This window comes from Pipra filicauda, unplaced genomic scaffold, assembly GCF_003945595.2.
Source record: "Pipra filicauda isolate LSUMZ 115617 unplaced genomic scaffold, ASM394559v2 scaffold27_size4233163_pilon, whole genome shotgun sequence".
Lineage (NCBI taxonomy): Eukaryota > Metazoa > Chordata > Aves > Passeriformes > Pipridae > Pipra > Pipra filicauda.
In genome coordinates this window covers 2826036-2840511 of record NW_024104398.1, presented here as the reverse complement: position 1 = coordinate 2840511, position 14476 = coordinate 2826036, and the positions used below count along the sequence as shown (strand labels likewise).

General features: G+C 42.9%; 1 protein-coding gene across 2 annotated transcripts in view; it reads right to left on the bottom strand.

Moving 5' to 3' along the window:
• The window catches only part of CUNH14orf132 (chromosome unknown C14orf132 homolog), a 34618-nt gene extending 24767 nt beyond the window's left edge, over window positions 1-9851 (bottom strand). The window contains exon 1 of one of the 2 annotated variants that reach the window (XM_027718397.2): window positions 9638-9851. In XM_027718397.2, coding sequence (XP_027574198.1) covers window positions 9638-9667 — 30 coding nt within the window. In that variant the 5' untranslated portion in view covers window positions 9668-9851. The remainder of the gene's footprint in view (window positions 1-9637) is intronic. The other variant, XM_027718398.2, reaches the window with a different exon arrangement.
• Between the last annotated feature and the right edge of the window lie 4625 nt (window positions 9852-14476).

Sequence of the window (14476 nt, the reverse complement as noted above, 5' to 3'; positions counted from 1 at the left end):
TACCTGAACTGGAAGGAAAACATGTTATACAGTCATACAAGAGAAAAGTTGGGAGAAAACCCATGGGAAAGATCCATAAAAACTTATGTCTTGCATCAAGGAGGGTAAGGAAAAAAGACAAAATATAATCCAATTTATTTCAAGTGGAGCTCATTTTTAAAGAAGAGATAGTACCATACCTCAAAATGCTTTGCCACTTATTGCAGATTATCAAGGCATTTAATTATATACTTCATTTAAGCAGAGGTGTAGTTCAGAGAATTACATACTTTAGGCATGCACTTAATTGAGGTCTGAGAGGATTTCAATGTGATCAGCTGCCCCAAGTCCTTGGGTTCAGCTGCACTTTCAGAAATCCTTTAAAACTTTAAATTTTTATATTTTTCCTTCCTTGTTAGTCCTATTATTGCTCTTTCTCTCTGAATATACACCTCAACACCTCTACACATCAATCAAAGAGACAGAGCTGTCCTTTCCCCTTCCATGCAGTGACTCTGTGGGGCTGGTAGCTTTTCTCAGTGACAGAATCCAGCACGCCGTCCCACAGTTTGCAAATGCTCTTTCAGTTGTTTTGGCAGAAAAAAAAAGCCACAGTGGAAGTTGATGGAAGTTAGGTTTTGTTTTAGTCACGCACAGCTCATTCCTAGGCTGTTCTCCCTTTCGTAATATTTGAAAGGTTTACGAAAAAAATTGCAACAAACGGAACCAGCAGAGGGTAAAAGGTTTCATTATTATTATTTTTTAAAACATTTCCAAACTAGAGATAAACACTTTGCAAAACAAAAGGAAGTGGCCCTGTATCCAGCACCATGCTTCACAGAGGCACTGAGCTTTCCTGAAGGGACTGTAATTTAATGCTTTCTAATCAGCTTCTGCTTGGCAGGTTTGGGCTCTGGCAGCTACAAGGAGCGTGGAATTCAGCTTTCAAAATAGAAAGACTAAAGACTCAGTCTAAGAGTAGGTGTCATTTCAAAAAGGCAGTGCTGTGAGACAGACCTGAAAGCACTGCGTGGGTGTGCGAGCCAGCGAGGGAACATGTGGGTAACAACTACCACTCGCAGCATCAGTTGTGGCTGCCGTGTGCATGCCAAGGGGTCGTGTTCACAGCGAGAGATCTTCCACCCTGTATTGCCTCTGCTCCCTGCAATTCTTCCAGCACTGTGAAGCATACATTCAGTAAGTGTTCAGTGCTCCTGGTCTTTGTGTCCCAGCTGGCCATGTTTTTCACTCCTATTCAGTGCTCAGTGTAAGGACGGGCATTGCTTACCGCAGATCCAGAGGGGACAGGAGGGCACACCCTGACCACGCAGTACCTTCAAACCAGATGTCAAGGAGTTCATTCACTTCATTGTGACCCTTTTTTGTTCTGAAGTGCTAATAACTTGCATATATAATGTCGTGATCATGTTTGCCAAAAGCTTCAACTGCATTTATCCCCACTGCTACTCCATGGAAATGGAGCCACTAGTGATGTGTTCACCAGCACAAGACGTAGATCAAGCCACTGATGGGTGGTGACAACTATCATCAGTTTACAACCAATTTTGAAGGACTTTCATTTCACACTTGAGCATTTATTCACTGAGAAATTTAAAACAACCACAATTTTAAAACAACCACAGAAAGCCATCATTATTTCTAATGATACCTTTAAAAATCATTTAGGATACCATACTCATCCAACCAAGAAGTCTGCCAGAACAACAGACAGAGGACTCAATCAGACGTCACTGGCTTAGGCAGAAAATGCAATTCCTGACAGAATTTCTAGGAAAGTCCAGCAGACAGACATAGCAAACTAACAGAGCTGGTCACTTCTGAATTTACTTGGGTTGATGCTTTCATTTTCTACTTCCACATCACTGCACTCCATTTGAATGTTGTAATGTTTTCTTTGATCAATGATTTAATTTGATGGTGTATGGTCATTACAGCACACACTGCTTTACTAAATCCTATACAACCCTTTGAATCATTTGCAGATTTTGCTTTTATCTGTTATGGGAATGGGGTTAGCAAGGTGGTGAAACTAGCTCCCTAACTGATGAGCATCCATCCCATTTCCAACAAAACTTAAATCAGAATCTTCATCCCCATGTTTGCAGCTCATCAATGAATTGAGAAATTCAGCCTAGATTAGCCAAAAACAAGGTTAAACCCCCCCCTCCCCCCAGTCTATAGCCAGTTTAGATTTTCTAGCCTATGGATTTTGAGGATCCAATACCATGGGGTTATCCAGTTGCTACCAGAAACTCCGTTCTCATCAAGTCTGCCAGGACAATTTTGTTCACTACAGAACAGGGTTGGGCTCTTACTGCTCAACAAAAAAACAGGCACCTGAAAAAGCAAGATGTTTGGCATGAATGTAGTGCTGCTTCAGGCTCCATTCCTCTTACCTGCCATCTCTAGCTATTTTCTGTGTACAATAGGATCCAAGCTATTGCTGCCATCGGCTGTGCAGTGAAAGGTTCATGCTTTATCTGTGTAAAACATGTGAATATCCATTTGCAATTATATTACAACCCTCCTTTCCATACTTAACAAAGATGGAAATATGTGAGATCTGCTCCCTTTGTGAACTCTTTAGTATGTAACTGCTGAAACCCATGTAAATAATAAAAAAAAAAGAAAATATCTTTCAAAGAATTAATCTTACAGTTAATGGGCACGTCAAAGACAAATAAATTATTTCCAGTTTCTTCTAACCCTCATTGTGCAAGGGTGCACATAACTAACTGCACAAACACACGCAAGCACATGAGCCACATCCCGCTTTCCCTTCCCTACTATCCACCTCCTACCACATCCTCCTCTTCCACTATTCGGCAGGTCCTATGAGAAATTGGTCATGCTATTAATTGATGAAAATACAGTCACTCTGAAACACATAATCTCAGCCTTCCCTGAATTGATAACATGATCAATAGTAGGTTTCTTCTTGCTCTCCTAGGACGTTTTCTTATGACTTTCAAAGCATTCTCTCTCCATCCGTGCCAAACTTTAAGATATTTCATTTTGAGCAAGTAGACAGTCCTGATGATGTTACTGAAACAATATACATGTGTTCCAAGTGCAGTAAGTGTTTAAGTGTTTTGCTGGATCGGAATCACCGCTTTTAACATCTTTTGACAGCAATTACAAGCACAATCCTGTAACAACAGCCTCCTCCAAAATGCAGTATCAACACTTTATAAAACCAGTATGCCCAAAGCTCCAATGAATTTTCAAAAGCTTTGTTAGAACAGAAATTTCTCCTATACAAGACTTGGAAATGCTGTTTCTGCAGTGTTACTGCAGTGGTAAGAAAAGATTCATGTTCCCCTCACTAATAAAAATCTAATGCAATTATGCCAAGCAGCCACCAGAAACACTTCTCCAGAAAATGATTCTCACCTCAACTCTTGGCAATATCCTGGATGAGGGCACCACTGATTTCTGCCCACAGAACAGGACTTCTGCAACATCTGGATTACACAGTTGGTCCCTGTGGCTGTGCCATACCACAGTGAGGCATCAGGACTGATGCTTGAACCAAAGCACCTGAGACATCCTTAGTTAAACTCTGATCTGCTTTTTCAGCTTCTGATGCTTTAATTCTCTTTATTATAGGTCAAGACATTCTGGAGGAATCAAAGGAAGCCAGAGAAAATTTAACCTTTGGAAGAAAGCAGAGGTGCTAGAGTAATGGTCAGTGCCCTATTATGCTGTACAGAAGTGAATGCTGAACTGGTTATGTAAAAGAATGACTACATGCTCCCAGCTAACATTATTAATGTTTAATGTTATAGATCAAAGAGGTTTTGTCTTAGGTCTTGCATTATAATCAGGGCAGCTTTGACAAGGATCATGTCTTTGTTCATGCATCTCTAACTCCTGATTCTCCATGTGGTTTTGGCTTAGAGTTTACTTTTTGGCAATCCCACTTTTTAAAAGAAAAAAGTAGACTACATCAGTCCTGAGCATACACCAGAAACGTCAAAGCTTCCAAATACCCGCTCCATTCAGCACTGTCACACATCTCCAAGTGCAAATACGATTGAAAGGTCTGTCTTACTCTGGAGGCAAGCAACGAATTCAGCTTTCTTGGCACATGTATGGTGCACACAGACATGCCAGCTCACATTGAGCAAGCAGCCTGGATTCTGTTTTGAGCTAGTGGGAATAACCTACCAAACCCACAAATCTAAAACCTCTGGTTTTTAATACCTTCAGATTACCTTGCTGTAAAAACAGCACACAGTTAATAAAGGCTTTGAATCCCTCTTGACTCCTGAGATGAAGAACAGATAAAGAAAAAGTGGGAAAACAAATGCAGTATTATCCTGCCTCTGGTTCCTCTGTGCTGGTACAGCAGAGTACAGCAGATTCTAATTGTGCATCTTCTAATATCCAGAAATGTAATTAGAAAGGAATTAAAGAATACTGAACCTATGTCTGGGATTTCTGGAAATGCAGCAGCTCTAGTCAGGCGGCTGGGTGTCCAAAAACACCACGCACACCCTCTGTGCACACAGCAGCTTTGCAGCATGCACATGGGCAGCCCACGCTGTCTGGAAAATAGGAGTATTAAGCTGGTGAAGGATCTGGAGCATGAGTCTGATGAGGAGCAGCTGAAGGAGCTGGGGCTGTTTTGCCTGGACAAAAGAATGCTCAGCGGGGACTTTATCACTCTCAACAACTACCTGAAAGGAGATTGTAGCCAAGATGGGGGTCAGTCTCTTCTCCCAAGTAACAAGGGGCAGGGCAAATTTCAAATGGCCTCAAGTTGTCCCAGGGGAGGTTTAAATTGGATGTTATGAAACATTTCTTCACATAAAGTGTTGTCAAGCATTGGAACAGCCTACCCAGGGAAGTGGTTGAGTCACCACCCCTGGAGGTAATTAAAAAATGTGTACATGTGGCAGTTAGGGACATGGTTTAGTGGCGGACTTGGCAGTGCCACACTAATGGCTGGACTAGATCTTACAATTATTTTCCAACATAAAAATGACATAATGACAATGATGCTATGATTCCATAATAAGTCAAAAAGGAAATCTTATTTCAAATCAAATTTTGTAGATTCTGCTACTATATTTTCAAAAATAACTTGCATGACATTATTGATTCTAAATTAACTCAGTTTACTCTGTGTATTGCAGTGCTTTCCAGAAATTGCATATCTCTTAATAATGTATGTTTCATGCAGAAGCACGGTAGCCTTGGAGTTGTTATTCTGCCAGGCTTATAAGTAGCTATAGGGTTTCTTCAAGTGACACCAAGGACTATCTCCCTGTTTTGGGGACCTGAGTTATTGTCAATGCAATGAAAGGCTTAAAGTGACTTAAATGATCACTGACCAGACCTGAAACCCCAGAAGAGTAATACAGAACACAAAAGCAATGACATTTAAAATATCTTTACTTTTTAATGGTTTTACTTTCCGTACCAAACTTGTTCACTTATTTCTCTAGCTCTTGAAGCATGACATAATTTTTCTTATTTAAAAAAATCCCCAAGACTCCAATTGAAATCAAAGATTATAAAAATATAACTTTTAATCATTAAACTAAACATAAGGAATTCAAATTCCTGTATTCCAAATCCTCAGAAATTATTTAAAAAGAGCTTTTGAACATGGAGAATCAACATGAACTATATATAACCAAGTTCAACAAATATCAACAGATATTTTATCCACAGAACTCCCGAAGACCTTACTACCTTTTCCCTGTTCTATATGTAAAAGAAGAAAAGGCCATTTATCTGACAATTAAAATAATATTTTTACTGTATGAAGATATACACAACCATAAAAACATTGCAAATAAAGAAATCCATTCCTTATTTTCATTATGAAACAAAAAATAAAGAAAAAAACTCCAGGAAAATTAAATTGCAAACATAAATCTTGTAAAACACATAACTGGCATTATGACTGCAGGTGTTGCTCAGCTCATATCGATTTGTTCCACACTGAACACCATGACATCATTTTTTTCTTCTCAATCTTCCCAGTTTTTCTGCCCATTTTGAGCTTCTGTTTTTTCCAAGTTGAATATGTTTCAACCCTGCTCCCATTAACCCAGATGCAATTTTGATTGTTATTTCTTTTCCATCAGCTGGCTGTTAAATGAATATTAATTTTAGTGTGTCAGAAGCAGGGAAGGGAGGCAGCTCACCCCTGGGCATCTGACAGCAAACCCTTAACCCCTGCTAAAAGCCTCGAGTGCTCTTAGCTTGGATGAAAAGCTCAGCATCCCCCAAACCCAGGCTTTTGCTGGAAGCAAAAGTGTCTACCCAAAAGAAGTGGCTATTTCTGAGGTTACCTAGACTACAAGAGCACTCTGAAATCACTGAACGATATGCAGAAATGAGCCAGTCATACAGCTTAGCAGTGGCTGAACATCTTTGGCATAGTATCTTGAGGTTTACAGCATTACTTAAATTAAAACATGGATTTAAAATGGAAAAAAAAAAATCACTAGCTAATAGGCTTTGACTAGGTGAGAGTCATACTTATTAGCACAACTGACCTTACCCAAAGTCAATTAGAGCACATGCAGAACAGAGGACACCTAAGCCTGCACAACCAACTACTGATGAACACACTGATGCAAAAAGGCTTATTTTAACAACAGATTTAATTGTTACAGTCAAAAGCTGTTCTCCATGGCGTAGCTAATAAATATAATACAGCTGAGGTGTTCAGATGTGGTTGCTTAAGCTGGACATCCAAAACCTAGTGCTGCATCTACACTGCACAGATTTGTTAGCATTACTCCCCGATAGTCTCCTGTTCCACAACAATAGTTTTTATCAGCAAAGTCTTATCCTTTCTATAGCATAAAATATATAATTCTAGGGAGCTTTTTGTTTATCTTTCTACTGGTACATGGAATGCTTTCAGGGCCTCCAAGGCACAAATCATCTCAAAGACATCTTGAAAAGAAGGAGAGGTACTGAATATGAAAGATGAGGTTTATTTATATAGCTACCCAATGCCTCTAGAAAGCAGGGTTCCTTGTGTTCAGGTGTCCAGAGTGGTGAACATACCAATACAGTTATCCAGATGTGCAAACTCTCACCCACTGAATGTTTTAGCAAACACACCAAAACTTTACTTAAAACCCCCTGTTAACTGTTGCATTATCTGGTCTGACATTTTCATCCTGTGCACTTAGAAGGAGGCCATATTTTAAGTCTCTGTAACACACTATAGGATCACTGAGGCTGCAAGTGGTAACCTAACTTACACACACCTTCTGCTTCTACAGATCCATCACACTGGGGCTCTAAGGTACAGGTCATTTATGGTGTCTCACAAGATATCTGGCAAAGCCAACTTGGTCCACAATGAGCAGTGCAAAGGCATGATAATACACAAAAGCAATTTATAGGAACATAAATAGTCTGCATTATTCTGTAGAAACTAAATTAACCTGAGAGGCAACCATTGCTGGTATGCCATGAAGCATCTCAGTTTAGGCATTACCTATTTTCCTACTGAAGGTCCCCACCCTGCCACTCCAGCACCACCAGAGACGCCACAGAGATTATGGCGTTTTTTCAAAAAAAAAGACAGAATGATAGCAGTGAAAAGAAAGCTGAAGGAAAGCAATGCCTAAATCAAAGGAGTGACACGCTGGCAGTTAATTGCCAATATGGTGACAGGAATGGAAAGAACTGACGGTTCAGAAAGAAAGGTACAAGAGACCTGTGACAGGGGAGTAACAGAGGTAAGTGCAGCATCTGCTATACACAGTGACCTAACAACCGGATTCATCTCCTTCAGCAGAAAAAGAGCCCAGGAAATCTTCTCCTACAGCTCATCTAAGGTTAATTACACCAATAACCCCTGGAGGAATCCCCCACATGCCCTGTGAAACAGGTGCTGTGCAGGCCCAGTGAGCTCCCACCGGGAGAGACACCTGGGAGCCCCAACTGCTTCCCACCTTCTCCTCGCCACCCAAAGGGCTTTGTGGCAGAGAGCTCCAAGGTATTCCCTCCTTTCTTCCCGAGGCGTATTGTCTCACACTGAAACAAACCTACCATTTGTCACTTCTTGTGAACACAATAAAGAACACAATAAATTAACTCCAGAGGATTAAGGAGAAAGAAAAGCACACGTTTCACTATAAACTGTTGCACTAATAACATTACTAAGTATAAGACGTACTTGTACAGGGAACTGTTCTGAGAGAACTAAAGCACCCAGCTTTGTGGCTCTTTCAATGCACAGTTAGAAGATACATGCACTATGGGACAGCAAGAATAAAGGAGACTATAGAAAAGGAATGGGTAGCACTAATCCCAGCTTTGGCACACACCACACTGACCACAGGTAAAACCTGCTGCTGTGCTGCACTTCTGTGCTACAGGGACATTCTGCTTCAGCTCAGTGCTTAGGCAACAAAAGATGGATACAGGGAACTCGCTGATTGTGCTGAGAAAGACCACAGGAAGATGATTTGACACATACAAAATTTCCTTTGAATACTCCAGTTCCCAGGAAGACCTCATATCTGTAGAAATGATGCTTTCCTCCTCGCCACTGCGGTTTTCCTTAAAAAAATATTGTTCTTAGAAATACCTCCAAATGGAAGAGATACTTGGACAGCTCACTGCTAACTTCAGACAGCTTCACTCTACCTTCAGGCAGAGCCTGACACCCCTTCAGAAGTGGACTTTAAGAAGGGAATAAGACAAAATAGTCATTGCACTAATGAAATAGAACAACAGCACAAAGACTAGATTTGGCTTCCACCAATCACCTCCAGATGAAGTCAGCATCTGGCAGCAACCATGTGGAAAGGCTTCCCTGGCCTCTAAATGATGGGTGATGTTTTTCAGCAAAATCTCAAACTTGGATCCAAATCATTCTTAAGAGCCAACTACACTTGGGTATCCACATGAACAGAAAAGATTATCCTGGAAAAGGCAATGGTGAGTGTGACTCTTTCTGAAGCACAGCACTGTTTGTCAGTTTAAAAACCTAATTCACCTGGATTCACCATGATGATTTTTGGCTTTGGGTGGCTTATAGCTGTTACATACTTCTCAGTATATTAAGCATGAATACATTGAACACCAACACCCACAATCATGCCTCGAGCAAGAATCCAGAACTAAGCTGCAATTTAAACAATTTGTTCATGCAAACAGAAGAGTATTTCCATACACGCCAAGCTGGATTCTGTATGCGAAGACAACAACTTAAAAAAACCAAACCACAGATGCACGTACAATCGCAGTAGGGAAGGGAGGAAAAGAACAGAAAAATCGCATCTACGATTTCCGTTTACAGCCTGTCCTCGGACGACAGCGCGATGATGCATCTCCCTCCCCATCCCCAGGCCGCTGGCACCGCACCGGAGGCGCGGCCGGGCCCCGCCGCTGGGCGCTAACAGGTGCTGCGCCCCGAGCCGCGCACGACAACTTCTCCTCGGCAGCACTTCCAGCTCCAGCTGGCTTATTTTTCTCCTTCCTTTCCCGTCCTCGCCCGTTCCCCAAGGCTCGTCGCCGCTCGGGTTTACCCCCGCGCCGACGCAACTTTGGAGGGGAGAGGAAGGGCGCGGAAAGGAGAGGAGGGGATGCGCGCCCGCGGTCCGCTCCCGTCCCGTCCCGTCCCGCCCGGTGCCTTCCCGCCATCGCGCACCACCTGCGCGGCCATAAAGGAGAGGTCCATGGTGCTGCCGCTGGAGCTGCTGGCGGAGCTGGCGGAGGTGCTGAGGCTGCCGCTGCCGCTGCTGCTGCTGCCGGGGGCGGGCGGGGCGCGGGGGCGCGGCACCGGCGCCGCCTCCCCCAGCAGCGGCGGGCGCGGCCGCGGCAGCGGAGTCGACACCGGTACCAGTTCCAGCTCCGGCAGCTCCCGGCACAGCCCGGCCCGGCCCGGCGCGGCTCGGCGAGCGGCTCCGGCAGGGGGCGGTGGCGGCGGCGACCCGGCCCCCGCGCTGGGCTGGGCTGGGCCCGCCCCGCGGCGGGGGGAGCCCGCGGGCGGCACCGCCTTCCCCGCCCCGCCCGCAGCACCTGTGGGGCGGCACCGCCCCGGCACCGCGCACCGGCCCGGCCCGCAGATGCTGAGGGCTCCGGAGCCGCTCGGGACCCCCGCGCCGGAGCAGCCTGAGCTGACACAAAGCCTCTCGGTCTCCGGGGGCGAACAGGGGCTGGAGCGCACGCGGAATGGCCCCACAGCCCCGGCCTCGCGCGTGGCATCCCGCTGGGAGCGGGCAGCCTGGGTGCGCGGGCACGGGGAGGTGGTAGCGGCACCGGGAATCCCCAGGCTGGTCCCGCCGGTCGGAGCCGGTGCTGGGGAGCAAAGTGATGCCCACGCCGAGGGGCAAGGGCAGCTCAGCTCAGCTCCGCTCCGCTCCGCTCTCGCGGCATGTGCAGCTCCTCTGCATCACACAAATCTCTGAGATCCATACTTGGCTGCCACACGCCTGATTTCTTGCCCAGCTTGCTAATCCATCAGCCTGGTTTTAAAATACTCGGCCAGCTCCAGTATTCACCACGGCTGAAAAGAGCTCCCAACAGCTCATTCTTACGCCATTTCATGGCTTAGCTGGTGGAACTTTATTTTCAACTTCTCTCTTGTTTGCAGAATTTACCATTCAACAATTCACAATAAACGTATTTTGTCCCTTTTCTTATGCTTTCCCCTGTGTCTCACAGATGCTGTTATCACTTTGCATGAAAATTCAGTGGTTTCACTTACCAATTGATTCTGGAAAACCTTTGACACCAATCCAAAAAGTAGGATAATAAAAATGTACATTCTATATGTTGAAAGCTTTTTTTGTCTGTCATTTTTATCACCCTTCTGACATGTACTTCTTGGCTCCATCTCCAAGGCTGAAATCTTTGACCATATTTTTACTGCTTCAGCATATTGCGGGAGTCTGAATCAGGAGTATATGCCAACAGCAAAAGCACCTGGAGGATCAGCTTTGCACTGGGATTTTAAACTCTGAAGGAAAAAATAGACCCTAATTCATCCTATGTACCGTTAACTCCATGCTATTTTGCCAGTATACTGTTGCAGCAGGAGGTGGTGAAAAGAAAATCAGCTGTTTTAAATCAGTCCTTTGCTTCAGTGACTATAAAGTGTCTGCCAAAAATGCTTTTATGTCGAGGCCCATTAAGTAAACAAGTAAAATCCCAAAGAGGCAATGCCATTTTAAGATTTTTTAATTCAGTTGTGTAAATAATGAAATTGTCTCTTTGTAGAGTCTCTCCCAAGTTTTGAAAGGGTATTGATGTGTGTGTTTCAGAAGCCATAAATTAACTTCAAAGCAGTGTTAATCTTTTATCATCCAGATAAATTTTAAATGCACTGGGTAAACATCTCTACATAGTGAATGTAGCCTGGTCAGTCACTGCATCTGCAACAACAGCTACAGTAATAACAGAATAACAAAATACTTAAGGTTTCAAAACCACAGTGACTTCCGTACTTGTTTATTTCTGTGGAGCATGAGAATTGTAGAGAAAGAGCTGGAAAGGACCTCAGGAAATAATCTAGTCCATGCATCTAGTTAAAATACCAGTGACCCTCCAAACAGGGGGTTTATCTTTACCCAAAGTCTTCTTTAAAGTGTCCAATGAGGAATATTTCATTCCCTATCAAGCAGTGCATAGATATATTCCACTATCCGTTTTCTAAGGCTCTGTCCACCAGGAATATGAAGAAGAAATTATTTGCTTTGGGGCAACCACTTGGCTCCTGAGAACTGCTCCTTGTGTTTGTCTTTTTCCAGTTTTGTGGTGTCTTGTCCAACCCCTGAAAGTGCTCAAGGAGGATTGCTAATGGTAACAAGATTTTTCAGTCAGATTTCCAAAAATTTTATTGTAACATTTAGCAAGTTCAGCTACCTAACGGTGTCCTGCCTGAGATCTTCTTTATCACCGGTAACAATACAAGACACTTTCTTGTTTTACTGACTGATGGTACATTATCACTTTGGCTTTCTTGGCATCAAATTTTATTAATTTTGCCTTTCCACTGAGAAATAGAGCAGCATTTTTCTTGGTCGATTCATGTAATTCTGGAAAAAATTCTTTTTATCCTTGGTATCTCAAAAATTGATTCCCTCGTATTTGTGTCATGGAATTGCTCACTTCAGGAATACCCTGCAGACCAATTATTGCGGAAAAAATAAACATGAACTGCTCAAGTTTCAAATTCTTTCTTTCCATACTGACTACTAGAACAACTCTTTCTGTATAAAAAAATTGATTTAACAGAAGCATTGTTCAATACAGGGGACAGTGATCTTGGCTACTTTCAGTTTCTATGACAAAAATATATAACTTTGTTCCATCTTTGTTTATGAGGTTTCAGTAATATGAAAAATTGCTGGCTGATGTCTATGTATATAAATTCCTACTAGTCTAGTGAACCACATACAGTGCCAGTGGAAAGTACTAGTCATCACTAAATTTTGAAGATGCTGTAAATTTATCAGTAATATAGAAAACTGCTATATTTGTTAAGCACTCCACAAGTTTGATTTAAGGTGTAGATGATAAGGGAATAATAGATGAAAAAACTATTGCATATGCCAGCTGTCCTGCTTCTGTGATGTAAATATGACCATCCATAGATTCATTTAAATGCCACTAAGTATTACTTCCTATTCTTGATCTCAGTTAGGAATTTGGCTAAATTTTCTTGGAAGATAGTGCCAGTCAAAACCAGTTCTTGTAGAAATACTTGTAGTGAAATTGCCCCTTTACTTGGCAGAGGTTTTTAATATGCTTCCCTACTTGGAGGAGGGTTAGGTTCATTGGAACAGCATTTCTATTTGCAAAAGCCATCCAAACCATTATCAAATTTTGTTCTAGAAAATTGTTATTAACCGTTGCAATGTCCTCAATCTCCAAGCTATTAATTTATCGTTCATATTTCTTAAGCTTGACAAAGGGAAAAAAAATCACTCTTCAGTTTTCACTTTTACTTTTTCTCTAGTTCACTGTCTTGTTTGTGGAACAGCTTGGTTTTGTACTGTTCAAGCTGAAAACAATTTCTGAAGAAAACAAAATTATTTATGTTCATAGAATCATAAATCATTAAGGTTCCAAAAGACCTCTAAGATCAAGTCCAACTGTTAACCTAGCACTGTCATGTTTACCACATGTCCCCAAGTGCCACAACCACATGCTTTTTGAACACTTCTGGGGATGGTGATTTCATCATTTCCCTGGGCAGACTCTTCCAGTGCCTGACCACCCTTTCAGGGAAGAAATTTTTCCTAACATCCAGTCTAAACCTCCCCTGATGCAACTTGAGGCCATTTCCTCTTGTCCTCTTGCTTGCTACTTGGGAGAAGAGACCGTTCCCCACCTGACTACAACCTCCTTTCAAGTAGTTGTAGAGAGCAATAAGGTCCCCCCTGAGCCTTCTCTTCTCCAGGCTAAACACCCCCAGATCCCTCAGCTGCTCTGTATAAGGCTCCAGTCCTTCACCAGCTCTGGTGCCCTTCTCTGAACACACTCCAGCACCTCAATGTCTTTCTTGTAGTGAGGGGCCCAGAACTGGACACAGGATTCCGGGTCTGGCCTTACCAGTGCAGAGTACAGAGGGATGATCACTGCCCTGGTCCTGCTGGCCCCACTATTTCTGATCCAGGCCAGGATGCCATTGGCCTTCTTGGGCATACTTCTGGCTCACGTTCAGCTGTTGTCGACCAGCATCCCCAGGGTCCTTTTCCACTGGGCTGCTTTCCAGCCGCTCTGCACCAAGCCTGTAGCAGTGCAGGGGGTTGTTGTGACCCAAGTGCAGGACACTGCCTTCTTGAACCTCATACTGTTGGCCTCAGCTCATCAATCCAGCCTGTCCAGATCCTTCTGCAGAATTTTCCTACCCCACAGCAGGTCAACATTCTCACCCAAATTGGTGTCATCTGCAAACTGACTGAACAATTGATCCCCTCATCCAGATCATCTGTAAAGATATTAAACAGGACTGATCTCATAACTGAGCCTTTGGAACACCACTTGTGACCGGCCATCAGGTGAATTTAACTCCATTTGCCACCACTCTCCAATCTTTTATTATGATACTACAAATATAAAGTTTTGCTTCTTACTCTTCCCCCAAAATACATTTTGGATATAAATTGCTTTATAATAGCTCCATAAGTTCTTCCATAAAACAAGTATTTCAGATATTCTTCTATCTTCCAGTAATGATGATGCACACTTTGAATTGAGATCTGATAGCTGTCCTGCCAGCCTTATGTCTGGCTTTCTCATCAAAATATCTAGATCACTTAAAAAGATTATGTCATGATTTGCTATTTGTATGGACAGACATTGTAGCACCCAGCTTAAACTGCAAACATGGTTGCATAACATTATTCTTAAAAATGAGCAGAGAAGCTCTTTAATTAGCTTTAAAGCTGTTTGCTAAAAAGACCACATTTTTCAGTACAGTGGAACACAACTCAATTAGAGAATAGTTTGGTTTGTCAGTTTTCCTGGGGCATAGTAGGAA